At 56.4% G+C, this 26,768-nt stretch overlaps 1 protein-coding gene across 21 annotated transcripts in view; it reads right to left on the bottom strand.

Moving 5' to 3' along the window:
• CACNA1G (calcium voltage-gated channel subunit alpha1 G) overlaps positions 1–26,768 on the bottom strand; it is a 61,590-nt gene that overhangs the window by 27,542 nt on the left and 7,280 nt on the right. For 13 of the 21 annotated variants that reach the window (XM_064496085.1, XM_031469538.2, XM_031469554.2 and 10 more), the window contains exons 2-14: positions 26,384–26,495; positions 26,092–26,225; positions 25,591–25,688; positions 23,353–23,512; positions 22,620–22,920; positions 22,376–22,468; positions 19,376–20,159; positions 17,187–17,563; positions 5,301–5,452; positions 4,342–4,527; positions 4,129–4,243; positions 3,894–4,049; positions 1,047–1,115 (exon numbers count right to left, since the gene is read on the bottom strand). In XM_064496085.1, the coding sequence (XP_064352155.1) occupies positions 1,047–1,115; positions 3,894–4,049; positions 4,129–4,243; positions 4,342–4,527; positions 5,301–5,452; positions 17,187–17,563; positions 19,376–20,159; positions 22,376–22,468; positions 22,620–22,920; positions 23,353–23,512; positions 25,591–25,688; positions 26,092–26,225; positions 26,384–26,495 (2,737 nt within the window). The remainder of the gene's footprint in view (positions 1–1,046; positions 1,116–3,893; positions 4,050–4,128; positions 4,244–4,341; positions 4,528–5,300; positions 5,453–17,186; positions 17,564–19,375; positions 20,160–22,375; positions 22,469–22,619; positions 22,921–23,352; positions 23,513–25,590; positions 25,689–26,091; positions 26,226–26,383; positions 26,496–26,768) is intronic. The other 8 variants (XM_031469555.2, XM_031469545.2, XM_031469541.2 and 5 more) reach the window with 1 other exon arrangement.

Consider the following 26,768-nt stretch of genomic DNA (forward strand, 5'->3'; position numbering starts at 1 on the left):
CTGATGACCCCAGAAGGAAATTGAAGGACCCCAGACAGAGCACCTCAGCCCAAGGATGACACTTCAGTACCTCTGTTTCTTCCCTCCATCTTCCCCAAGCCCCTAGCCTCTCCCCAGTCCCATTTTTGCCTCTCTCCCTGACTCTGGGACAGTTTTTTCTTCCTCCTTAGCAGGTCAGTAGGTTCCCCAGTAATTACACACTTCTCCTTAAGAAGTTATTAAGAAATACTTGATTGCTACTTTTGATAAGGACATAAATATTGCGTAATTGGCATCTCAGGGGATCATTTTCATTAACTCAGTTTACATCCCTAACGAGGCCTTTAATTATCAAGTGGGATCTCCAGGGGGCTGCTCGGGATGCACAGCACTGTGGGGTCCCATGGGAATCCTGGCTTTGCCCCAAATTCTGGTGCCAGTGCAGGAAGCAGGAGGGCACAGGCTCTGTGTAAGGGCCAGAGGAGGAGTGTGCCCCTCAATACCTGCTAGACCTCCTGGGTGGTCAAGGGGCCAGAAACTCGGAAGTGGATTTAGAATTCTGGTACGTTCTGGCAAGAGGCACCCCTGCCCCCTCAATCCTCCAAAGACTAGTTCTGAGCTGAGGCAGCTTGTGGGGTCTCCAACCGGGGCTCAAGGCAAGGAGGAGGGGAGAGAGATGGGGGAGCACAGTCGGCGGCCACAGATCCCAACTTCACTGAGGCCAGATGACTCGGACTCCTCGGGGACCACAGCATACACACGCACACGCGGTGTACCACACACGTGCACACAGAGGATTCTAAGTCCCTTCCTTCTTCAGCCCAACCACCAGTCTGGCGGGACGGATCGGTGCCCTTTGCGGGTGAACAGGGCGCAGACGAGGAAGCCCCGCCCCTCGATATCCTCAAGGGGGAAGGGACTTAAAATCAAAGCAAACGTCATGACACCAACGACCACCAAGGCTACCACAGGCTGCACAGTAGCTGAGCGTGAACACGAGCACAGACACGGAGGCGGAGAGGGGCACGGGGCACAGGGGGCATGCCAACTCAGGATCGCATACCTACCCCCTGGGAGTCGACAGGCAGCTGAATACAGCTTAACTGTCCACTCGCATCTTCCCGTTTGCTGATTTCCTACAGGGAGAGGGGGAGGCAGGGGACGGGCGCTGGTCACAGGCGCCGGGCTTTCAAACATCAGCAATGTCGAAAGAGAATGAAGAAAAGGAGGGGTGCAAACCCGACAGTGGGGGAAAGGAGACACGGGGCAGGGGAAGAGAAGAAAGGGAACAGAATGGCCTTCCAGAATTCAACCACAAGCCCTGGAGCCAGAATGAATCTGAAGGGTGAGGCCAGAGGCCACAAAAATGGGGGCAAGGGCAGGCAAGGAGAGAGAGCCCCCCAGTAATCCTAATAATAACAGCTACTATTCACTCGGGGTGTCCCAGGCATCACAAAACTGCTTCATTAACATTAGCTCACCTCCTCCCAAGCTGGGAAGGAGGGACAGCTAGCAGCATCTGAGAGGAAGCACCTGAGGTTGGCTGAAGTTAGGAAAGCTGCCCCAAGTTATACAGAGAATAAGAGGTGTATCTGGGCCTTAAACCTGAGTCTCCAGCTGGCCTCTCACTGGCTTGGGGACCGGGCAGGGAGGATGGGAAAGAGAGGTGAATGGAAGTCAGAGGCGGTGGGCAGGAGACAAAAGGCCAGGAGCAGGGACAGGCCTCCTAATTCCTAACTGCACCCCCCCAAATCAGAATGGGTCCAGCTGCTCCTACTGGGATGCGATGTGACAAGCAACACTGGGATGACGGCTACAATGTTGTTTGGTATCAATTAATGGCCTCACACAGGGCCTACTGCCTGTTCATTTAATTAAGTGTGAGGATGATAAATACACAAGGATTCAGGGCACTGCCCCCTGCAAGTCAGGAGATCAACAGCCAAGTCCCCCAGGAAGCCCCCTCCTACTTCTTGGCAGGGTGGCAAGGCCAACAGGGGGCCACCCTTGAGACTGACAAAACGGGGGCAGCCACTGATTCCACTGAGGTCAGTTGCCTCATTTGTCAAAAAGCAGGTCATCGCAGCAGCAAAAGCCGGCTTCTTCTGCCAGATGGCAGGGCTCCTTCAGAGCCACATGTGTGCCCCCTGAAACTCCACAGAGTTGAGGCAATGCCGCTGGAGGTGCCCAGGCCACTGGCATTGAGTGACCAACCTCTGCTCAGCCCAGGTGTTGGTCAACCACATGCAGGTCAGTGAGCAGCTGGGCCAGCTCCTCGCACGGGCACTTCAGGGCCATGCCACTGCCCACCTCCATGGAGAGAGACTGAGCCTGCAATCCTTTTTCCATCCCACCCGAGACCCAGAGCATCCCACCCTGGGTATAGGCACTCGTAACCGGAGGTTGGACAGGACACGGCCGGGGCAGCCATAAGCCCCCATTAGGGCCAGAGTGACCAGGTCAGTCCCGAGGACGAGGCTGCTCTCCATTCCTACACGCAGACGTTGCCGCTGCCTAGCAACCAGACCGTCTGGCAGCTCTCAGTTTAACAAGGTGTCTGCTGGAAAGACCAGTGATGGGGAGGGGGCTGCCTGCGCCGGGCACCTCCAAGACTACCAATCTGGCTGAACATCCATGTGAGGGAAGGGAATATGCTCAGGATGCTTTCCACTTCCACAGAGTTCCACGGGAATTTTTCTGAGGGAAACTCAGCTGTCAGGAGCTGTGGTTTGGAAGGGGCTGAAGGACCCCCATCCCCACTCACTCCTCTTCCCACAGCCCAAGAGCCACGGCCAAGTGGTGGGTCTCCACAGAGAGCTTGGTTCTTGAGGGAGCACAGTGGTACCCCTTAACCCTTCAGGCCCCAGGGAAACTGTAACTAAATGTCCTACCCCAGGAGAGTACCAGTGTCCGCCCATCCTATCCAGAGGCCCAGCCATCACCAGAGGCAGGGCCCACTACCCGCACCAGCTGCCCTCACTGCCTCCCAGTGGCGGAGAAAAATGTTATAAAGGGTAACTACAGAATTACAGCGAGAGGAGGCCGGTGTGGGGTAGACACACCCGCACCCACCAGCCCAGCCAGGCCCACGGGGAACAGCCCTCCCTCGCAAGGCCAGGAAAGAGTCGGAAAATAGATTTTTGTTTTTCCACCGTGTGCTGGGTATTTATAGACCAGGCCGCAGCGGGAGTTTCCATCCGGGTCACCCAGAGAGAACTGGACCGAGAGCTTCTCCATGCCCAACCTGGAGCATTTCTAGGTTGAGTCGCCCTGCCCTGTGACACTGGGACTCGGGTGGGAAGAGGGGCAGAGCGGAGGGAGCGGAGTGGGGCGCGGCCCTTCAGGCAGAGGCTGCGTGCTGGCAGGACAAGGGCGGGATCGATGTAAATCAATATTAATTGATGATGCTGCCTGTGACGAAGGTGATGGAGCCTGGGCTGGAAATAGGACGCTCATCTCTGCTAAGCCCGCAGCTAATTGGGCTCATTTCTCACCCTGGGCAGCTTAGCCCTGCCTGGGCACTGGTGGCATCTTCACCAGCTCAGCTGAAGCTCAGATGACGTGCATGCAAGCTTCCCCAACCCCAAGGTTCAGATGGGTTTCTTCCAGATGTCCCCAAGAGCACCTGTGCGCGAGGACCCAGCTGAGCCGCGTGTCGACACTTATCTTGTCCCGCTCTCTGGGGGAGAGCCTAGCCGACTCTGAGTGAGAAGTCCACTTGGCAGCTAACCTTGGATCCAGGGACCTCCCATAACCACCTTGTCTTGAGGAGCTGCCTGAAACCTGCAACCTCCCACCTCTGGTTCCCCAGCCTTGTCTGAAGGGAGCTTCCTGCAAGACCTCCCCAGGCCACCACAGCCCTAGCCAGGCAGCCAGTTCCTTCTGGAAGTGGACTGTTGTGGGCAGGGGGTTACCTCTGCCTGGAAGCCCTCCACCAGAATGGCGACGAGCAGGTTGAAGAGCACGTAGTTGCCAAAGGTCATGAGGGCGATGAAGTAAAGAGCAGCCCAGGACGACGTGGAGGCCATTCCATTGTAGAGCACCTTGTTCCAGTCCTCCTGGGTCAGGATCTGCAGGCAGATGACGGGAGTCAGGGCCTTCACTGAGGCACCCCACCTCCCTGCCCACTCTGCCCTGTTGTCCTGGTACCTGAAAGACAGTGACGATGGCCCATAGCAGGGAGTCAAAATTCTTCCGGTCTGGCAGCGTGTCTCCATCACGCTCAGATGCAAATTTGCAGCCAAAGAGATGCATACCCAGGATGCTGAAGACACAGGAACCACAAGGCGGGGATCAGGGCCCCAGCAACCCCCGCCCCTCAGGCCCTCGTCCCGCTGGCACGGAGGCCACACCTGCCCTCACCTGAAGATGAAGATGAAGAGCATGAGCAGCATGCAGAAGGTGGCCACGTTGTCCATGGTCTTCATGAGCACCACGAGCTGCCGCTGCAGCGCCGGCAGGAAGCGCACCAGCTTCAGCACCCGCATCAGGCGGAAGGTCCGCAGCACCGACAGGCCGCCCCCCTGCTGGCCCACGATCTCCCACACGCTGCAAAGGGCCGGAGCCTGAGCCTGCTGCGTGCTCACCTCCTCCCGCCCACCCTTCGGGGAGCCCCGCAGCACCTGAGGACCTGGACTGGCCAGCACGGCCTGAGAAAGTGGCACATTAATGGGCCCTCGGGTCTCCAGGCAGGAGATTCAAGAGGCAAAGGTCTGGGTGACAGCTCTATCCCTCCCTCCTCTCCCCTCCCCTCCCTTCCAGGCAGGCCCTCTCCCTCCATCGGCCAATGCAACAGTTATGGAATGTTTGCTTTGTTCTCTTCTAATGAAATCTAAAGCCAATTCCAAAAAGCAATAAAGCAATTCTCCTGGCCTGGGGCCTGGGGGGCGGGGGAGGGGTGGAGCACTTTCCCAAGGTCTTGGAAACCCTAAAGTAAGTTGCTGGCGTCTGCGGTCTCCGAGCACTTTGCGAGCAGGGACAGCTGGCTGGGCCTTACACCTCCTCCAACCCCTCTCCAAAGCCAACTCCCTGGTCCTTGCCCACCCCAGGCCTGCATGGGGCTGAGGACAAGGCGTGGAAATGCAACTGCGAGAGGAGACTTCAGAGGGGCCCAGACAAAGGAGACATGAGGCCATGTTCTGAGTGAGCAACGTAGGGCCTAGGGAGAGGGTGGAGCAGAGCATGGGGGTCACGGAGAATCCCCAGCTGGGGGAACTGGGGGCCTGTTGGTCAGTGGGGCCTGACTCCAGATCCCTTCACCTCAGAGGAACAGGCTGTGTGGCTCCCCGCCCCAAGCTACCACGAGGGCACTCCAGTCATACCTGATGACAACAATGACACCATCAAAGATGTTGTAGGGGTTCTTGATGTAGCCAAAGGGACCGTACACAAGCAGCTTCAGCAGCATCTCCAGGGCAAAGAGGCTGGTGAAGACGATGTTGCTGATTTCCAGGGCGTTGGTGAGCTCCTCGGGCTAGAGAACAGGGTGGGTGAAGCAGCCGTGGCTGGTCCCTGAGCCCCTTATCCTGGTCCTCCCGAACACCCGGCCACAGGGAGAGGAGGAACAGGAGCGGCAAGCCGAGGTGGGTGGGGAGGGAGAGGGTGGTGATGGTGCTGGGTGATCAGGCTAATGGGGAGGACACTCCCCTAAAGGGTCTGTGAGAAAATGCACTCAGGTTGGCCACCGTACACCACTGCACAAAGCTCCCAGCCCTGACCATTTCCAGCTCTGAGTCTCAGATCCTGGGGCCATTGGCTCACTGGAGACCTCTGCAGTGGGTTCTGCCCACCTCCTGCTGGGTGCTCTGAGACCCATCCTGTCCTGTGCCACTACGTCAGCTTGGCAGGCCCAGGCCAGCAGGGCACTGATGCTGGCTGACATCAAAGGGTGATTGCCAAGGCCTCACACGCATACCCAGTCACACAGCCACACGCAAAGCCACACGTGCTCTACAATTACTCTGTGGACTTGGCAGTATTCTCTTGGACAACTGTTGGCTATGTTGTTCCCTTCCAGACATGCACACACTGCATACACGTACACACAAACACATACAAATGGATACACGTACACACACAAGCATGCACACACAAACACAGTGATGAGCAGAAGGGAGACCCCCAGAAGGGTAGTTAGTCACAGATGAGGCAGCACCTGAAGCTACTACCTCAGACTGGGACTCCTGGGTCAATTTGCAGCCCATCCTATCAACTCGCTGTGTGACCTTCCGCAAGATCCTCAACCTCTCTGGTCAAATATAAAACACTAGAGGTAATTATTTTATGCTCCTATCCAGGGCCTGGGATTAGGACCAAGGACACATCCTAGAGAGGTCATCAGAACTAATGACAAACTCTACCTCATCTGCTATTCCAGCACAGCAGTCACCTCCCTCCCTCCTCCTTTCAATATTAAGTACCTACTGGATAATCCAGTTGAGGGAGAGAAGGTGAGAGAGGAAAACACTGGGAAAGCCTTAGTTGGGAGGCAGCACTTGAACTCTGAGGGCAAATGGGGTCTCTCTAGGTGGCGGAGGGGACAGCATCGTAGGGTCAAGCACAGGGAATGAGCCATGTCTGGGCAGAAAGGGAGGGGCCTGGCCAGGCTGAGGGCTAGGGCTGCGGCTGCGGCTGCAAAGTGAGACATGATTGGCTCAGTGGAGCCCACTACCCACCTGATAAGGTATCCTAACCAACCAAAAGCCCAAGGTCCATAGTAGCTACTCAAAACGTTTGAGTTAAATAACCAAATGAAGCCCTTAGTGCATCAGACACCTCCCCCTGTTTACCCAGCTGCCTCGTCTGGCTGGCTGCCCAGGTAGGTCACCCAGTCATGGAGCCAGGCCTTGGGCACCAAATGTATCCTAATGACCCCAATCTGTGTGGCCAGCCTGGGTGGGAAGGGGGGAAGATGGAAGGAAGGACCTTCTGACTGGGAGGTGAGGGGCATTTGGAGGTCAATGGCTCCTTGGAAGGAGAGAAGCTCTCAACCCAAGCATGTATTCTCTCCAAAAGCAAGTCTGGGGAGTAGAGCCAGGGTCAGTAAGTAGGGCCAACAGCCAGCTGTCCAGAGAGCAAGTGGCTGTCATGGGGGCTGGTGTGGCACGGAGCCCGCCGCTCCAGCAGATCTGGAGCAAGTCTCTGCTCCCCATACTGTGAGTGGGGGCAGGAGGAGGCACTGCCACCTGACCCAGCAAGTGGAGCCACAGAGAGTCCACTTTGGTCTCCCCAGCATGAGCACGGTGCAGGTGACGGGGAAGGGGCGCTGGGCAGGACAGATAAAGGCCAGGGCTAGACCCCTCCTAAGTGGATGTCTCACTCTCTGCTCGCAAGTCCAGTCTGCCAGGAAGCCATGGTCAGCAAGCCTGCCTCCCTGTCACTCTGCCATCTGCCCAGTTGTCCCTCCTTGGACTAGATAAAGATGGTTAAGGGCAGGCCACACCAGCACAACGCTCTGCAGGTTCCCAGGCCCACCACGTGTCTCACCTGGTGCCACCTACACAACAGCCTTTGCACCCTGGTCTTACAGATGAGCAAAAGAGGTCAAGAGACGGTGAATGATTTGTGCAAAGTCACAGGGTAGGGACAGCCAGGGAGCGGGACCCAATCCCACCTTACTCTGACACCGCTGATCCTGGGTAGTCAGAATCCAAACCCAACCTGGGTGACAGCGAAGGGACTGCGAGCCCAGATGTGGATGGACTGAATACTTCATGTGTTTTCTAATGTATATAAAATTATATTTCACATGAACGTAGGTGCATGAATAAGGAATGAGTTTGAAAGCATAGCTGAGGTACACTTACAATGGGTGAATTGTGTGGCATATACATTATACATCAAAAAAGCTGCCAAAAACAAAAATTAATAAAATGGCTCTTGAAAGTAACTGAAAGCACTATAACTTTGAGCATCATGTATTTACTCAATCAGTGAAATCTTTTAAGTACAACTACTCCGGGCGTGTGTGGGATGGGGAGAGGGGTGATGTCACCATTTCCTGATGTTACCCACGAGCCTTGTGACAGTCTACACCTGAGGGCTCACAGGTACACACAGACACACACACGCTGACACACACATGTACACGCTCACACACACCAGCTGCATACCAGCCTCATCAGAAGGATGGTGCAGGCTCCCCCAGGGCCTGCGTCGTTGGTCTTCTTCAAGAGGGTGGTGGCAAAGGCTGGATCTAACCTGCCCAGCCAGGAGGCTCCAGGACTGGAGAAGCAGGTAGAAAGGAGGGCCAGGCACCCTCCCCTCAGCGTGCCCTCCCTCTCCTCACTGCGCACACTTAGGGGAAATGCCTATTCCCTTCCAGGGCCCTGGTGTCCCTATGATCCATGGGAAAAAAAGCCCTCCTCCCCTGGACAGCCAGGTCTGTCCAAGTTACTAAACTGGAGGCTGGGAATGTTCTGCAAATGCACGATGAGGACACAGAGACACAATCTTAGCAACACGGTTGCCCCAGGGACCAGAGCCATGGTCGTGGCCGCTGCAGCTGCAAAGGGACAGGGAGGCAGCCAACTTCTGCTTGTGCCCTCCATGGACCCTGCACTGCCAGCACCTTCCTCCCAGGACTTCATTTCCTCCCTGCTCACAACCAAATGAGGGAGGGATGCGAGCCTCCTTGATAGCTAGAGAAACGGAGGCTCCAATGTGTGCTGACTTGATGGCGGTCACTGCTTAAAGAGGTGGAGAGCAAGGTCTGTCTGTCCTTTCCCCAACATCTTTCCATGCTGCCGGCCCTCCACACACCCAGTCAGCCCAGGCAGACACACACAAGCCCATCAGGCAGGTACCAGCCTCCCCTCCGCTGCCAGGAAGTCCTTTCTCGGGTCTTGGCTGCATCCTCCCTTCTATTCACAGATGTCGAGGACCAGTGGGGCTTCTGTGCATGAAGGCCATGCAGCCTGAGCTTCTCCCACCTAGAGGCCCCAGGCTCTTCTCTGTGCTGACTATAACTGTCAATTCCCCACTCCTATCTCCCAAGGCTTCCCCTCCCTTTGGCCTGGCACCTTGGAGCACCTGCGCTCCAGGGAAGCTGCTCAATACTTCCCAGAACGAGGACTCCCCCAAAACCCAGAGCACCTCCATCCACTAACCCTTAAAGTGCCCGCTCTATGACCAATGCTGCTAAGAGGTGGGGTTGAACCTGAGTGCAGGAGTCCTGCCAACACACAAACTTTCTACCTGGGTGACCTTGGTTAAGTCCCTTAACCTTGCTGACTCCTAGTGGCCTCTTCAATTAAGCAGGGTAACAGCACCCTGTGGCAAAGCTACTCTGCAGAACCCAGGGTGTAAAAACACCCAGGCCAGAGACCCACTGAGGTGGCCCCATGGGTACTGACAGTGGCAGTAGCCCTCACACGTGGCGGGACAGAGTGCCTGCAAGGCTGCAGTGAAGCACCACGTCAGGGCAGACACCAAGAGGGCCCCAGAGGCTCAAACCAGCTGAGGTCAGTGGGTCAGTGGGGAGGAGGCAGTGGGAGGAGAACTCCCATGCAGGGCATCCCTGGCTGGTGCAGCAAAGGTGCAGAGGAAGGAATGAGCAGAGCACACTCCGGGACCAAGAATCCAGTGTCAGTCCGGGGCAGAGGGCTGGAAGGGCCACTGGGGAGCAAGGGGGCTGGGTGGGCGGGGCCCAGGCAGACCGGCCCTGACTCTAGTCCACAATTTAGGCCAGACTTGCCTGTGCCCACAGTGCTGCCACTGAGGCTTCTGAGGGGAGGGAGGAGATGTGCAAAGTGGTGTATTAAGAAGATTGATCTGCCACAGTGGTGGCAGCGTGTGGATGGCCTGGAGAGATGAAGAGACGGGGACCAATTAGGGGATCCTGCAGTGGTCCAGGCAGGAGGCCTGACAGCCAGTTCTGGCAGACAGGGATGAGCCTTTCACAGGGAAGGCGCAAGGGGGGAACAAGCCAGGGCTGAGCAGAGCCTGTATGAATGAGTCACCTCAGCCCTGTCCGAGCACCACCCTCACCCTCCATCTCCTCAGCTGCCACCTGTTCCACTGACCCCAAAATCTCTGCTCCCCAGTTCTGACACCTTGGCTCACTTCACCTCTGCCTTTGACAGTCGTTCCTGCTGCTCTCACACACCCAAAAGAGGTGGTCCAGGTGGGCCACTGTGATGGGGTGAGGATCACTGGGTCAGTGGGACCTCCACCTCCCTCCCCTCCTCCTCCTCCGAGGAGGTGTGGGAAGTCAGGGTCGGCATCCGTCACCTGGGGGGTGGGAGTTTCCCAGGAGACCCCACTGGCCTCATCATATACACTGTGGCCCTGCTCTTCTCTGTCCCCCTGCAAGCGCGCCAGCTCTCTCAGCATGTATTCTCTAGCCCCTCATGCCCACTGGGCTCAGTTAGGTGTCACTGCCTCCCAACCAGGGGGTGGCTTTAGCCCCTCCCCAAGGTCTCCCACCAGCTTCCCAGAGCCACCCCAAGAGAACACACAAGCTAGGTCGGTACAGGGCATCCACTGTGCTCACTCAGCTTGGAGACAGTCCACTCAAATCTGTGAGCGGCGACACCTGCCCCTCACCTGCCTGCACAACCTCTCTGCCCTGAGCCCATAGCGGACCATTTAAAGGCTACCCTCAGGCCACAGACCCTAGAGGACTCCAGTCCTGCCAGCTCTGGCCCAGGGAAGTCCCCACCCCCTCCGCCTCTCTGCTGTGGGGGTGGAACTGCTGAGCATTGCGAGAGTCACTGACCTGCGCTGACTGGCCAGGATAATGCCCTGCTGGGGGCCCCAGGACTGCTCTGTGCCTGTGGTCCTTGTCCTCTAATGCTGGGTCTCCATCCTTCGCCCTGAGGAGCTGCCTCAAAACTTCTCCCTCTCCTCAGCCCCATCCCCACACCCAGCCTGGCCTCCTGCTTCATGGGGCTCTACGTCCCTCCCCCAAATAACTCTGTGCCCTGCCTGCAACCTACTCACCTCTCTTCCTTCCTGGCAGGGAGCCAGCTGGCTCCACCTGCACCTCCGTCTCACCCCTGCCCTCCAGGCTCCCCTGGGCTCCATCTCATTCCATCAGTTATCTCTGCTTTCCCCATTTCTCCAATATCCTTTCCCCTGCCTGGAGGCAGAAACCTTTGCATGGATCCAGGCCTCTTCACCTCTGAACCCTGGGCCCCGCAGTGCCAGTTCTCTCCAAAGACCCTCTTCCTGGCCCTCCTCCTAGGGCAGTACCGGAGTCTGCCGCCAGCCCCTCCTGCCTGATGGCCACCTCTCTTGACTTCCCTGACCCTGTGCGGCACCTCCTGCCCTCCTGGGGCTCCTTTCCCCACTGCCTTTCTCCCCTCAGGCCAACATTCCTCAGAGGTCAGTCAGAGCCCCTTGGCTCCCCACTCCACCATCTTCCCAGCTCCCACACCCCCAGCTGTCATGGGGGTGTAGACAATACGAAACAATCTCCATCCAAGCCTTGGCTCCTCACCCGGAGAGCCATCCTGCCTGATAGGCTTCCCAGGATGGCCCACAGCCAGCTCAAACGCAGCACGTCCAAAACAAACCCTCTCACCTCCTCTCGCAAACCTGCTCCTCCTCAACTTCCGGGCTCCATCACTCTCCAGGATTCTGTCTTGGAACCTAGGAGTTATCTAGGATTTATGCTTGCCCTCTTCCTCCAGCAGGTGCCCAGGCCCACAGACTCTGCCAATGGAATTGCTGGGCCCCCACCCCCTCCTTCTCCCCCCGCCACCACCATACTTGGGGCCCTCATTGCCTCTGACCTGAACGACAGAATTAGCCTCCAGGTCCCTCCTCCAACACAGCCAGCCCACACCTCCTGGAAGCTCCAGCTTCAATAGCACTGCTGGACTCACACACTTCTGCTCAGACCACTTGGGGTGGGGTTGGGGGAGGCAACATGACTGTCCTTAAGAGCATCCCATGCCATCCTGTGCATTTCCAGGCCAGGCTGCTGGAATTCCCCCCAGTCCTTCCACCTAGACCTCTCTGCTCCTAGCCTCAGCTGCCAAGCCCATTTATCTTTCAAGGCCACTCTCAAGAGCCACCTCCTCCATGAAGCCCTCCAAAACCTCCTGTGTAGGATAAAGCAGTATCACTTTTCTGTTGGAATCTATGTTTCTTGGGTGCCCCTGGCACTGCCCCCACCCCATTCTATGATCCCATTCTAGTGTGCTGAGCACAGGAGGTGCTCCCTGAGTTTGCTGAACTGGGGGAGCCTAGAGCCAGAGGATGCCTAGAGGAATGCGAGCACCCCTTTTAGCCAGCCATTTCCAAAATGACACCCTTCTCCCACATCTGGAAAGTCTTTGAAAGTCTGGGGCCAGGGCAACTGGAAAAGCATCATCCCCCAGAGTCCTGCGTGGCCCCCAGCCCCAGCTCCTCTGCCTAGAAGTCAAGGACTCCTGGGAGGCCCAAGGGATAGGATAGGTATTTGTCAACCCTTGTCCTGGAAGGCCACTTTGGGGTGTCCATGCATGTGTCTATCTTCTGGGGAGAGAGTCCCAGCTTTCAGCAGAATCCAAAAGGCATCTGTGAATCCCGTCAAAGTTAAGGCCTACCACATCTGGACTCCCCCTACTCCACCCCCAGCTTCCCTCGCCTTGAACAGCTGACCTCACTCACTTATAAATAGAAACCCTCCACAGACATGTATCGAGAGAGACAGGATGGGCCCAGAGTCTGAGAAATGAGCAGAATCATCACCTGCCCTGTCCTCTCCTGGCCTGAAAGGCCGTCTATTCTGGACCCTCCCTCTCTCTTCTCTGCAGTCCAGGAGACACTGGTCTGCGTGCCCCTCCCTACTTCCCTACATGCTGTTGGCCCTCTTCTAGAATATGAGGTTAGCCCCTGCCCCCCAGAAGCCCAGCAACAGGAAGAGGACGACTAGGAAGCTCCTGTGTCACTGAGCTCCCATCCCTGCACCCTCCCTTCCTCCTAGAGGGGCCTTGTCCCCGTGCATACCCAGGCAGAGACTGCTTCCAGGAGACAACCTCTCTCCTGAGCTCCAACATGCTGGATGTGTGCTGGGATGTCCCACAGGCACAACAGTGAGGTATGCAATGCCCTCCAAATCTGCACAAGCCCCAGTGCTCCCGCCCCAGGCAGAAACCTGGGTGCAGTCCTTGCTGCCCCTCCCCTAGGTATCCAACAAGCGTTGAGTTCTGCAGATTCAGCCACGTGCCAGCTCTCCCCAGCCCTCATTTCTCCATCTCCAGGGACAGAGAAGCATGAACTGCCTGGGCGACTGCAGTAGCCTTCTGGTTGGCCTCCCTGCCTCCTGCCTCCCCCTCCCTTCTACTCCCCACATGGCTTCCGGAGGACTTTCAATAGAACACAAACCTGCTCGTGTCATTGACCTGCTTAAAACCTTTCTTGGGAATCTATCACCTTCAGGAAAAAATCCAAACTCCTTCCTATGTCTCTCAGGACCTGGCCCTGAATTTCTTCCAAGTTCATCTCTTGTTACTTGCCCATCCCAGCCCCCACCCAAGTACCCCATTCATTCTGAACTCCTTATAAATCTCTCCATTTTGGTGTCCAGTGCCTCTGGCCCTCCCCCATACCCTGCCCTACCTTCCACCGTTCACTGGCTGCATGCCACTCTTCCGTCAAACTCAGCTCCAAGGTCATGTCCTAGGTGAAGCCCTCCCTGAATCCTTTCCCGAATCTGGGTCATGTGCTACTCCTCTGTGTACCTTCTCCAAGCACGTACCACTAGACACACTGTCAAGTGTGACTTTACTTGTCGGTGACCTCTTTGAGAGGAAGGACAAAGTGCCCTGGCCCAGGGGTGTGTGGGAGTGTCTTATTGTGCACTTCTCTTCCCACACTCCACGTGCAGTGACATCACCTTGGTAGCTTGAAATCAACCACAGTGGGAGCATTTACACCATGGAAATTGGCAAACACTACAAACATCACAAATCAGGATTTTTTTTTCTTTTTTCTTTTTAAAGGGCTGGTTGTTAAACATTTATCAGCATGCCACTGCTTAGGTCCAACTCTGATGCACAGAAAATGTGTGGGGGATGGACGGATGGATGGTTGGATGGATGGATGATTAACAAGTTCCTTATTCCACGTACTGCCCCCTAGTGGATGGGGCACACACATGTGCGCCCTCCATCAGCTCACACTTCTGACTTCAAATCATATTCTTGTTCCCTCCTCAGAGTCCTGTGTCCTCGTCCTCACCAGTCTCTCTGGGCAAACTAGTCCTACCACTTCTCCACTAGATGGTGGGTTCAGGGGTGGGGAAAGCAGGAGAGTGTGGGCAGCATGGGGCCTAGCTTGGGTAGCATGGGCTGTGAGAAGGTGGGTACTTCCACAGTCAGGAGGGGCTGGAGGGGTATCACGGTCCCCAGCAGGAAAACGGAATGATGGGTAAGGCAGACAGTGGTGGGAGAGGACAGGCCGGGAGAGGGCAGCAGCAACGGGTTGTAAAGAAGGCTGGGCTTTTCCACCAGGGAAGCACCAGCAACAAATTCCTCAGTGTCCCCCACCTCTTCTGACCAATACCAGGATCGAAGGACACAAGTGCTTCATTAAGGGCACTGCAGGGAAACCATGAGCCTCCGTCCTTGCCTCTGTCAGCATCTGTGGACACTCCCTCGCTGTCTCTCTCAGCTCTCTTGTGCAACTGGCTCCTCTCTCCTTCATCTGAGGCTCCATCTGAGCCTCTGTCTCCCTGTCCCTGCCCCATCTGTCCTTGTCTGCATCTGGGTCTTGGTCTCTGTCTTCAGTTCGTTCTCTATAATTCTCTGTCTGTCACCCCTATGTTTCTGTGCCTCTGCCTGTCTCTGACGCCTTCCCCTGAGTCTCAATCTCTCCCTCTATTTCTCTCACACTCTTGTCTCTGTCTCTGCCTTCCTGTCTTTATATCTCTCTCCCCCTGGGTCTCCATGTTGCTCTCTGAGTCCCCATCTCTGTCTCTATCTCTCCCTTTCTCTCTCTGTCTCCTTCGGAGTCTCCATCTCCTCGTTGGTGTTTCTGTCTCTCGGCCTCCACATCTCGCACCCTTCCCTGCCCCCCTCAGCCTGCTCAGGCTCCAGAACCCAGATGGCAGGACAGTCATGCTGCAGTGCCTGTAAACACAGGGCCATGACTGCTTCTGGGATTTCCTACCACCCCCAGCCCCTGAGCCTGCTGGGCAGCAGCCAGTCATCTGTCTGGCCTATTAGGGACTCCTGCTCACCCTTGTGGGGCCCTCAGCAACCAGGTATTGGGAAAAACTCCTCCTCGGAGCAGACTCTGTGCCACCACTGAGTGGGGACTCCCTACTGCTGAGGTCTTGAGCGGGAGAGGCTGTTCCCTGCTTTCCTTAGGAATTGGATAAGGAGATGCTGCAGGCATTCCTGACTGATCGCTTTTATTTCTTCCCCAAGGGAGTGTCCTTCTTGATGTCTAACTGAAAGCCCTCTTGCTGCAGCTTCATCTGCCCTCAGTCTCTGTGACTCAGCTTCTTCCCAGTGCAAAGCCTCCACCAGCAGCCGAGGAGGTACCCCCTTGGGGGAGAGGCATCTGACCACGGCCAGAATTGGGGTAAGGGAGAGGAGGCTGAGATTCAGGCTTGGGGACCCGGGGTAATGAGAGAGTAGGAGCTGCCACCACCTGGGTCCCAGCAACAGAAAATGTTGCCCCCACCAGCCTGGCGGGACAGAGTGCCTCTCCCCAGGAGGCTTGCTGAGCAGGCAGGAGCACACACCCACGCCCATGCACCCAGACACAACACACCCACCAAAGTGCCATACTCCCCACCTGCTGACATTGCAGGGGTGTCCTGCCCCACCCCCACCTCACTGCTGTATGAAGGGAATGGGGGAGGCACTGTGGCAAGAGGAAGGGGTGTGTGTGATGGTGATGGGGGAGAGGCTGGGGTGCCCCTGGTGGGACAGGACAGTTGGGGTAGGAGCTGAGAGCTGAATGGGGTGGATGTCAAGGGGCTTCAGATCCCCCTGAAAAGTGAACATCTCATGTTAGCTCCAGCACTGGCTTGGACTTAGGTTCCCCAGCCTTGACCCAGACCCTCTACCCCAAGTCCCCCATGGGCGTGCCCAGGGGAGCCCAGGCCCACGTTGCCCGGCCCTTCCACATGTCCAGCCTCCGCAAGCCTCTACTCATGATTAGAGGGCTTGGGGCAGAGCACAGCCTCGGTCCAGACCAGGGAAGGTCAGGTTCTGGCAGCCCCAGCCCCTCCCGGAGCACCAGGGCGGCGAGAACACCCAGGGGAGGCGAGCCCACAGGGGCCTGCGCACCGCAGCGCCTGCCTGCCGGCCTCCCTCCTTTCCCCAGAATCAGCCAAGGGGCTGACCTAGAAGGCCAGACAGGGGGAAGGACTGCCTTCTGGAAAGAAGCCTGTGGGGCATGAAGCCAAAGTGAATTGTAAGGCCCCACGGTGCCTGCTCCGGCCTCCAGTCAGTGAGGGGGTGGGGGTCCGTGGGGTTCCCCGGCCACCCCTTCTGTCCTTGCACAGCTCTGACAGAGAAAGCGGCCTCCTCCCCCTCAGCCCAGGTCCCACTGCTGGCAGCCATCGGCCCCACGAAACAAGTCTGCTCCCTCTTCCACATGACAGCCCTTCAAATATTTGAAGACAGCTCGCCTGTCCCTGCTGAGCCTCCTCTTCTCCTGACTAAACATCCCGGTTCTTAGAACGATTCTTCAAACACAATGGTTTCAAGTCCCCTCGCCATGCAGGGAGCTCTCCTCCACCCAGCGCCGCCCTCCCCACTCGCAGCCCGGCTCCCAGAACAGAGGCTGGAGCCAGACGGCCTTCCTCCCTACCCCACCCAGGTGCAGGCCCCAACCCTCCACTCCTCACCCTTACCTGCACAGTCCCTCCAGCCTCCAGCCAGTCACGTCCCTAATGACTGCGTCAGATGAACGCCAGGGGGCCTGGCCCACCCCCTATATGTGACTTGTTCCTCCAAACAGTCCTTGCCCACATCTGATGATCATCACTCATTTACATCCTTTAAAGCCCGCCTCCTCTCAGAAGCCTTCCCAGATAGAACATGCCCAGCTCAGACCCTGCCCTTGCCCTGGGCAACCTCCACACTCAGAGACTAGGCAACATTCACTAGTTTTCACCCTCCAAAGAGTCCCCACGCATTGATGCATCTTCCTCCCTTCCTCCTCCCTGCCAGGCAGGCTAGCAGCATGGAGAGGAAGCTGAACATAGTGGGTGGGAGGGGAGGAAGGCAGAGAGTCCCCAGCCCCAGGGACCATGGCCCTACCTGCTCGTGGTATTCGATGCCCATGCTGAGTGTGTTGACCAGGATAGCAATCATGATTCCCCGACCAAAGTACTTGCTGTCCACAATCTTCCGGAAGGTGTCACAGATCAGCCTCCAGAAGGCCAGCACAGAGTTGGGCTCCACGTCCAGCCCAAGGCTCTGTCGATGTCGATTGTGGGGGTCCCGGAGGTCACCGTGCTGGGCATCCTGTGTGAACTCATAAATTCCCTCGCTGTCTGAGTCAGGCATCTCATGGCCGGCAAGCTCCACCTCCCCTACCCCGGCCCGGGAGCAGTAGGGACAGCTGTCTGGGCCACAGGCTCCACTGTCTGCCTTCAAGCAAGGGCTGGAGATCTTGCAAGCGCTTTGGCAGGTACCTGGGACAAGAGGGCAGAGGTTAGAGGCTCCAGGGTTTCCTACTTGGGGTGGCCCCTCCCTCAGAGTGTGTGTAAAATGAGTGGTGGAGTTTGGGGTTCTTTCAAGGCTCCTAGGCACCTGGTAGGCAGTGATGCTGAATGACCTGCAATGTGGGCAGTCCTGAGCAACGAATATCCCCAAATGCCAATAGCATCCCACTGACAGTCATTGCTGGGTGTCTTAGGGTTCGGACAGGAGGCCTTGATGTCCTCTGACATCCTGGGTAGCTCCTATGTCCTACGATCCTTCAGGAAGGAGCCTAGACCATCTTTCCTTCCCAGGGAAGCCAGCCCTGCATCAACACTACCCTGAATAGCATTTTCCAAGAGATCCTTAAGACACACACCCACACATATGTATTCATGTACGATCTCACACCAGACACACACACACATGCACTAGACACATACTCGCATACACACATGTAGTGTGTATATACACATACTATTTTGAGTTGTATATACACGTACAGCCAAACACAAGTGGACACTGACACGTGCACATCACACAGTGCACATGTGCCAGGCACATGCACACACAGTGTGCATACATACCAGACGAGAGCACCACCACATCTATGCATACATGCACCCTGCACACATCAGACTCGTGTGCACACATGTGCACGTGAACACCAGACACGTACATGCAGATGGGCACAGACACACACTGGACACCTTCATGCACACACACACCAGACTGCGTATGTACAGGCACACAGCCCTCTCCCAGGACACCAATGCCCATTTCAATCCAGCTTTGATCATAGACTCTGAGAGCTGAAAGGAACCTCAGAGACCACCCAGGGAAGCATGGACATGAAGGCACCCAGCCCCTAGTAGGCATCCAACATTTCCCTTCTTCCTGCACAAAATGATGGTCCCAACCCTGCCTTTCACACAGGAGGGAACGGAACCTTGCGTGCATGAGGCTGGCTGGCGCCCGAGCAGGGTAGTGGAAGAGCTGGCACAAGAACCCTTCCCACTGCGTTCTGTGATGGCACCTTCCTGTCCCAGCCCACGTTCCCACATAACATCCCACAAATATCCCACTTCTCCCACGTGCCACATCCTTCCTGAAACACAGGCCCTGGGCTTCGGCTACAGTGAGTCTTCTGTGGGGGAGGGTGGGCCATCCTTGCCTGACTGGGAGACGCCCACAGGCAGCGAGGGTCCCCTTCCCCTATGACACTTCTACCCATCAGCTAGCAGCCCCTGAGGACTTTCCCCAAGCCCCTGGTCTTCCTGTGGGGAGGGAATGAAATTCTTGTTTACAGCAGTCTCCTTAGCATGGGGCATGGTGTTTGCCACAATCACACACCATCTCCCCTCTGAATCTTGCAACAAGGACCATAGAGTGTGGGCCTCAGAGACAGAGGGCCCTGAGTCCACCCCTCACCAATGGCACAGCCTTAGGTAAGTCACACAACCTCTCCAAGCCTCCTTTTTCTCATCAGTTAAATGGGGATGATAAGAAAGTTTGTCACTTAAACAAAGAGGATCCAATGGGCTTTTGCCTGCGAAGCATGTGACAGGCACACAGCAATCCATTAATATCTGTGTTCATGACATGACAGCTATTGTTATTATTAAAATGGAGGAATTCGGATTCCTGTTTTAATTGATGAGAAAATTGAGGCTCAAAGAAGAAATACGACTGGTTGAAGGTCCCAAGGCCAAGAGTGGCAAAATGGGAATCCAAGCCCTGTCCTTCTGACTCCAGACCCCCAGTTCTCTCTGGGACACCAACATACTCCCACCCAGAGTTCTCACCTGTACTCTGTGTCTCCAGCAGCTTGTGCATAGAGCTGTAGGGCCCGGGTGGGATGTTGAGGCTGGTGAGGGTGCAGGGTCCAGAGGTGGGGGCCACCTCCATTAACGCCTTCTCTTTCAGCATCTCTGGTGGAGGGCTGGTGTGCACTGTGGGGTACACCTTCCCACTGCCCACAGTTCTGCCCGACGCCTCAGATGGCGACCTGGGAGGGGGCGCCTGCCAGCGGACTGGCTCCAAGTGGCAGTCAGCATGGTAGAAGCTGTGCACAGACTCCGCAACCCCAGGAGGGCCCCTGGAGAGGGCAGGTGTCGAGGGCGGTGGCAGCATGAGCCGGCGGGAACTGTTAGCATCCCTATCCTGGATCTGCGGGCTGGCCCGGGGGGCCCGCAGAGTCCCGTTGCCCAGGTGGTAGTGGTGGTGATGGTGGTGGTGATGGTGCACCAGGTGGTGGACGGACGGACGGCGGTGGGAGCGAGAGCAGCTGCCGCCGGGCTGGGTCTCCTGATCCCCCCGGGGTGCTGGGCTGCTCAGGAGCCCAGCCCGCACACCCACCGCCCGGGAGACCTGGGCCAACCTTCGGGCTGCCTTACGGAGGATGTACACCAGGTATTTGAGCAGCTCCTCATAGCAGCTGCCTGGCTCAGAGAAGCTGGCCAGGGTGCTGGCGTTGGACAGGAACCGCACACGCTGCTCCCGCATCAGCTGGCTTTCCCGCTGCTTGGTCTCGGAAAACTGCGTGGCAATCACCACCAGGCACAGGTTGATCATGAAGAAGGAGCCCACCTGTTGGGGTAGGGACAGAAAGAGAAGACAGCCTGAAGGAAAGGGAATCACAAGGCTAGCCTCCGAGTACTGAGCACTTCCTACAAGCCAGGTGCCGGGCTCAATAACTGTCCAAGCATCTCTCATTTTGATTCTCATGACAGTCTCAAGAGGTGACACTTTTATCACCTCCATCTGACAAGTGAGGAAACTGGGGCTCAGGGAGGTTGAGGAATTTGCCCATGATCATTCAGCTAATGCCCAGCAAAGCTAAGACTTGAACTAAGCACTATGGAATTCCAAGGCTTTGCTATTGATCATGTGGTTATCCGGCAAGGTTAGCTCCCTAACTCTGTGCCCTTAAACGTGCCCATCCTCAGAGAAGCTGAGCGTCTCTCCCCAATTCCCACTGGGAGTAAAGAAGGCTGTGGAAATGAATGCTGTCTCGGGGACACGAGGCTTTCACATTGGATTGAGCTTTTGAGATCTTGGCAAAAATGTCCACGAAACTCCGGCGTCTAGTCCCATTCTAGTTGTGTGATCTTGAGTGAGGCCTCAGCATCCCCGTGACCCTTGGCCTTGCCTGTATCTTTTTCCCATGCCTCTCCCCTTCCCCAGCTGGGTGATGGGCTGAATCCTGAACCCTACAGACTAGCATAGGCTGCCGCTCTGACTTGGCCACACTCCCTCATCTCCACCTCCTTGCCTCACTTTCCCCAGGACACTGGGATGGCAATTGCTTGGACAACAATCCAGAATGAAGGCAATGAATATTTATGGTGACAAAGCGGATTTTTTTTCTATATTGTGTCCTAGTAATTATGATAATTAGCTTCACTAGTGTCATTCCAGAGAGCTGTTTGGAAAGATTTTTCATGGGGTACATGGGAGGGTGGAAACTAGGCCCCTTACCTCTCTGTCTGCTTCCTTCCCACCTGCCAAGCCCAGGGAGAATCGAATGGTGAAAAGATCACACTTTCACTTCCCAGGGGTGCTGGCCTTGCCACCCAGGTAGTGGTGGGGGGAGGGCAATGGGCCCCAAACCTGGCCACTCTTCCACACCAGGGAAGGGTACAAAGGCAGTTCTTTCTCAGGGTCTCCTCTCTGCCTCTCCCTCACCAAGAGGTCTTTATTCTGCCTCTGCCTCTCTCTGGAGCCTGTTCTACATCCTGAGTACACCTTCATTTCTTCCTCTCAATATCCGCCCCTCTGTCGGCTCTGTCACTGGCCTCTTGATGCCATGGGAAAAGGTCCAGACTTGGAGTCAGTAACCTGGGGTTGAATTCTCAGCTCCAGCCACTTACTTAGCCCAGTGGCCAAGCCCTCTGAAGCTCAGAGTTCTCGTGTAGCAGATGAGGCCACAATCCCTGAACACACATGCCCACTTCACAGGGGGCTTTGGGGATTAAACAGGCAGCAGACATTACAGCACCCTAGCAGGGACGCTCCCCCAGCGAGATTAATCCACAGCACACGCAAAACACCGGATGGGGTCAGACAAGTGAGGAGACATCAGTTTCCTCATCTGTAAAACGGAGATGATAATAGGATCGCGGTGCAGAGTGAAATCACCCGCACATAAAAAGTGCTTAGAGCAGGGACTGGCACCTAGTAAGTGCTCAGTCAGTAACAGCTGTAAGTGGCAGCAATGAAATGATTAATTATGAATAGTAGTGATTAAAACTATTAAATATTGCCACTTTTGCCTCTGTCTTTTGTCCTTATAAATCTTGGAACTTCTGAGCTGGAAGGAACAAGAGATCCCACAGTGTTTCTCAACACTGAATAATAGGAATTTGGGGTGGAACGATTCTTTGTTTGCAGGACTGTCATTTCAGGGTGTTTATTATCTTCCCTCCTGCCCCCTCAAAAATGCCAGCAGTGTTCCACTAGTCCTTGTAAAAAAAAACAGGACCACCTTTTGCCATTTCCAAATGCCCCCCAGGAAAGGCAGCATCACCCTAGGTTGGGAACCATCCGATGAAGAAACAGATGCCCAGGGTGGGGCCGGGGCCTCATGGGGAATGACTTGTTCAAGGTTATAAGTGGTAGTGACAGACAGGGCTTGACCTTGGATTTCCTCCTGACTCCTCACGACAGGTTCCCTCTGTCTGCATCTCTGTGAAGCTTGTCCTGAGAGCTAGAACTTCAGACAGAACCAGCCTTTCCCTCTCCAGACTTCCCCCACCCATTTCTCCAGGATTCCAGATCCCCACGGGGCCTGAGGAGGCACTCACAATGATGAGAAGGATGAAGTAGATGAAGTTGTAGAAGGAGTGAGCATCCATCACAAAGTACATGATGTCGACCCAGCCCTCCAGCGTAATGACCTGGGGAGGTGGAGAGGGGCAGGCTGACTCTGGGCCCCCTAAAGCCTCCTGCAGTTTCCCCCAGGGGCTCTGACCCCATCCCAGCCCTGGGAATGGACTGTGTCCTGGTCCTTGTGTTCTGGGGACTCTCCCGGTGCCCAGGCTGCCCCACCTGGAAGATGGCGATCCAGGCATAGCCAATGTTGTCGAAGTTGATGGCGCCCTTGAAGGGGTTGTGCTCCCCCGCTGAGCAGTTGGTGTAGTACTGGTTCCAGTTGACGCAGGTGGTGTTGCTGGAGCTGTTGTAGGCCTCGTAGTCCAGGCCGCAGGGCGGGCCGCCGCCGCCGTCCCCACGCAGCGTGGGCACACTCCTGCAGGAGCGCATGCCGTTCTCGCGCGGCTGGGAGCAGATGAAGGGGTTCTCGTCCTCGTTCTCCGTCTGGTAATAGCGCTCCAGGTCCACGCTCAGGGGGCTGCGGAGGGGACAGGGAGGAGTGGGGCATGCATTGAGGCATGCAGGGCAAGCACTGGGCAGGGGCAAGGATTTGTGGGTGTGGGTAGGAGGGCACCGGAAGGGCTGAGTGTGAAACTCCAGAGTCAGCATGTGGGAAGGCTACATCCTAGAGCAGTGGTTTCCAATGTGGCTGTGCTGTAGGCTCACTGAGAAACTTTTAAAAATCCCCACGCCCAGGCTGAACCCCACAGCGATGAGATCAAAACCTGAGAGGGGGTAACTCAGGCCTCAGCAATTATTTAAACTCCCCAGGTGACTCCAGTGTGAAGCCAATTTTGAGAACCAAGACACATCACTGACATGAGAAGAGATGTCACTAGCAACAGGGACTGAGGGAAGTCCCAGCCCCACAACAGCTCCCAGGTCACCTCCCAGCCCCTGCACCACTCACAGGCTGAAATTCTCAGGCAGGAAGCATCGGTTACGAAGCAGCCCTGCCCACAGCTGGACACCAACGATGCCGAAGATGAAGAAGACGAAGAAGCACAGCAGCAGGACATTGCCCAGCATGGGCAGCGTGTCCAGCAGCAGCGTGACGAGGATGCGCATGCCTGTGGGGGCAGAAGCCACGCTGGGGATGCCAGGCTGGCCGGGCTAGGCTGCCTGCCAGTGGCCTGGCAGCACTCCCAGAGGGGGCCCACCAGGGCCTCTGAGGCTGAGATGGCCCAAAGCTGGAGGGAGACCAACAGACACCACTAACTCTGCGGGCAGCCCCTGCAGCCCCCAACCCTTACCTGCTGTCCCTCTTGGCCCACAGCAGTCAGTACCGCCAAGGATGGGCCAGAGTGGCCGCAGTTTCCAAAGCACTCTCCTGCACCGCATCCCACCTAACTCCCCAGCAGGGATGATTCACAGCAGGGATATCACCCCCAATTTGCAGATGAGGATGGAGGCTCCAGAGAACTGACATGACTTGTCCAGTATCACAGAGCTGCTAAATGTAGGTGCCAGGACTTAAACCAGGCTCTCTGCTTCCAAATCCTGGTCCCTAACACACATGCACTCGCACTCGCACACGCGCACGCAAACACACACACACACACACACACACTCCCATCCTACTTCCTTCTCTCACCAAACATAGTCACTTGACCTTTCTAAGTTATCGCTACCAAAGTCACTGGGGAAACCAAGGCAGAGAGCTCCAGGAAGGACGTTAGCAGGCGGGAATTTCCCTTTGAGAGCCAACCCCTCGACAGTGGCCAAGATGCCCCGCACTTCACCATGGTCCTGAGCCCCCTCCCTGAGTCTAGTCTCTGCTTGGTCCAGATCCTCACAGTCAGGACCTGAGGAGACACAAGACTGTCTCCTCAGGTGGCCATCAGTTAACAACCCCTTCTACAGGGAGAGCCACCACAACCCTGCTCTTAAGATACTGCCCTCCCTCCATACTCCAGATCTAGCCCCTAGGCCACCAAGCCCTTGTCAAGCACACAGACCTCTGGTGGCTAGTTTCAACCCCCAAAGTGTCACTCAAGGCTCCCTGCCCCCTCCAGGGAAAAAGCTTCTAAGCAGCTGCTAATTAACCCTCTTGGTGACTGCCCTGCCCCTGCCAGCTTAGTCTTTTCACTCAGTCCCTCTCCCCCTCCCCCCAGCCTCAGCCCCCTTCAGCTCCTCTGTGCTCCAACTGAGATCAATTCCTCAGGGTTTGCATTAAGGGAATTATACCGGTAGTTAAAGGCCTATAAATCTGCCAGCCATCACCTGGGGTGGGAGAGGAGAGAAGGCGTGCCCCTCGTCTGGAGCTCCTAACACGAACACACCCCAATGCCTGGAGGAAACACTGAGCAGCTCTGCCCACCCAGATACACGCACACGCACACACACGCACTTGTACACAGGCACGCATGCACACACAGCAAAGGGGGCTACAGCTACATCAGACACAGAGCCCCTGAAGGATGCCCCCACCCCACCCCAACTCCTGGGACTGCATCAGAGACCATCTGCAGCTTGTGTAGGCTGAGGAGTTGCAAAGGGGGCCTGAGCAAGGGTGGGGGGCGGGATGTAGGGGGAGCTGGAGCTGCCAAAGCCTGGCTGGCTCAGAAACCAATGCGGTTTAATTTAGATAATGGTCCCGGCAGTTAGTTGCTGCAGCGGGTTGGAAGGGGGTGGAAAGAGGAAGAGGACACAGGCGGGAGGATGAGGCGTGGAGTGGCCTTGTCTTGAGAGTTGTGCTTAGTGCGGCCAGTGTGGTCTCACCAACAGGAACCAGACTGTATGAGAGGCAGTTCTGGCTAGAAATGGCCATCCCACTTTGCACCCACTCCTCTTGGCCTGCCAGCCTCTCCAACCTGCTCCCGCCCACCTCTATTCCACTGGAGGGAGTGCTGGTCTGGCTGAAGGGAAGAGGTCATCTGAGACATTCGCGAGACTCTGACTGAAAATCAGGCTAAAGTGAGGGGGTAGGGTCTTTGCAGGTAACTCTCACAGTGCCTCAGTGGGTATGGGGCTCCATTTGGCTCCAGTGACCCAGCTCCCCCTGAGCCCTCCTCTGGTGGGGCCTGCCTCAAGGTGCTAGGCCCTGCTGAGGCCTGACAGTGGTCAGGAGATAGGGGTGGGGTCTGAGATTTCCTTATTTCTTCTTGGGGCTCTCCATGCAGGGGCCGAGGGCTGAGGGGTCACTCACTGGGCACCCGGTTAATAGCCCTGAGCGGTCGCAGCACGCGGACTGTCCTGACAGCTGAGAAGCTGACGTTCTGCAGGTCCAGCGAGTACTCCAGCATCCTGCAGGGAGGGGCCCAAAGGGAGGCCCTTTAAGTCTGAGGCCACCGTGGGGGGCAAGAGAGGTCAATGAGGAATTCTGCTGTGGGGGCAACAGGATCTCTGACTCCTCCCCCTCCACCAAGGGACTCTGAAAAGCCAGCTCTCCAACTGGGGGTAAGGCCACCCCCCAAGCCAAGGACAGAGAACAGAGAACAAATGGAGGAGGCTGCAGATGGACGGGCCGTGGAATTCAGAGAGGTACAGGCTGAGCACTGTGGGCAGGACAGCCTTGGACCCTTGGTGAGCAGCCAGGGACAAGCTGTGTGGTGAGTGTGCTGGGGGTGGGCACAGGGTCTAGAGCCAAGGCCCCAGGGGAGGGACCGATCTGCTCCATCGCCCTCCCGCTTCAAGCCCCAGCCCTCACCCTGCAATGACGATGAAAAAGTCAAGCCGATTCCAAGTGTCTCCCAGGTAACATTTTTTCCCAAAGATGCCCAAGGCCACCATCTTCACTACCATCTCCACGGCGAAGAAGGCAAAGATGAAGTCGTCAAAGGCCTGATGCAGGGACAAGAGGCTGCTGAAACTGAGAAAAGGGTGGGGGAACGCCCCCCAACCCCCACCCCACCCTGTGGGCTAAGAACCTCTTGCAGAGAAGGTATCAGGGTTACCAGGGGCTCAGGAGCTGGCCCCTCCCCCGACACATACACACTCACCTGCAGGATTCGGCAGCGCTGGGAGTCACAGGCAATGTCTTCACATGGCCGGAACATGCCCAGGGTCACACAGTTTAGAAGGATGACCAACATACTGATACGCTCAAACCAGGTAGCAAGTGGTCAAGGACAAAGCTGGCCAGGGCTGGAGTTAAGCCTGGGCCCCCACGCCCTGCCCAAGCCCCTATCACTTCTTGACTCCCCAACCCCATCTGAGATGCAGCCAGGTGTGTGGGGAGGGCCCTGGCCTACATATCACACTGGCCCCCAGGCCCAGTCCCAGCTCGGCCATCTCATCTCTCTGGACCAGCTTGTCTGTAAAGTAAGAAAAGCCACAAATACCCTGACTATTTGCACAAGCCATTTAGGGGATAAAATCGATCGT

The sequence above is a fragment of the Camelus dromedarius genome, chromosome 16 (assembly GCF_036321535.1).
Source record: "Camelus dromedarius isolate mCamDro1 chromosome 16, mCamDro1.pat, whole genome shotgun sequence".
Lineage (NCBI taxonomy): Eukaryota > Metazoa > Chordata > Mammalia > Artiodactyla > Camelidae > Camelus > Camelus dromedarius.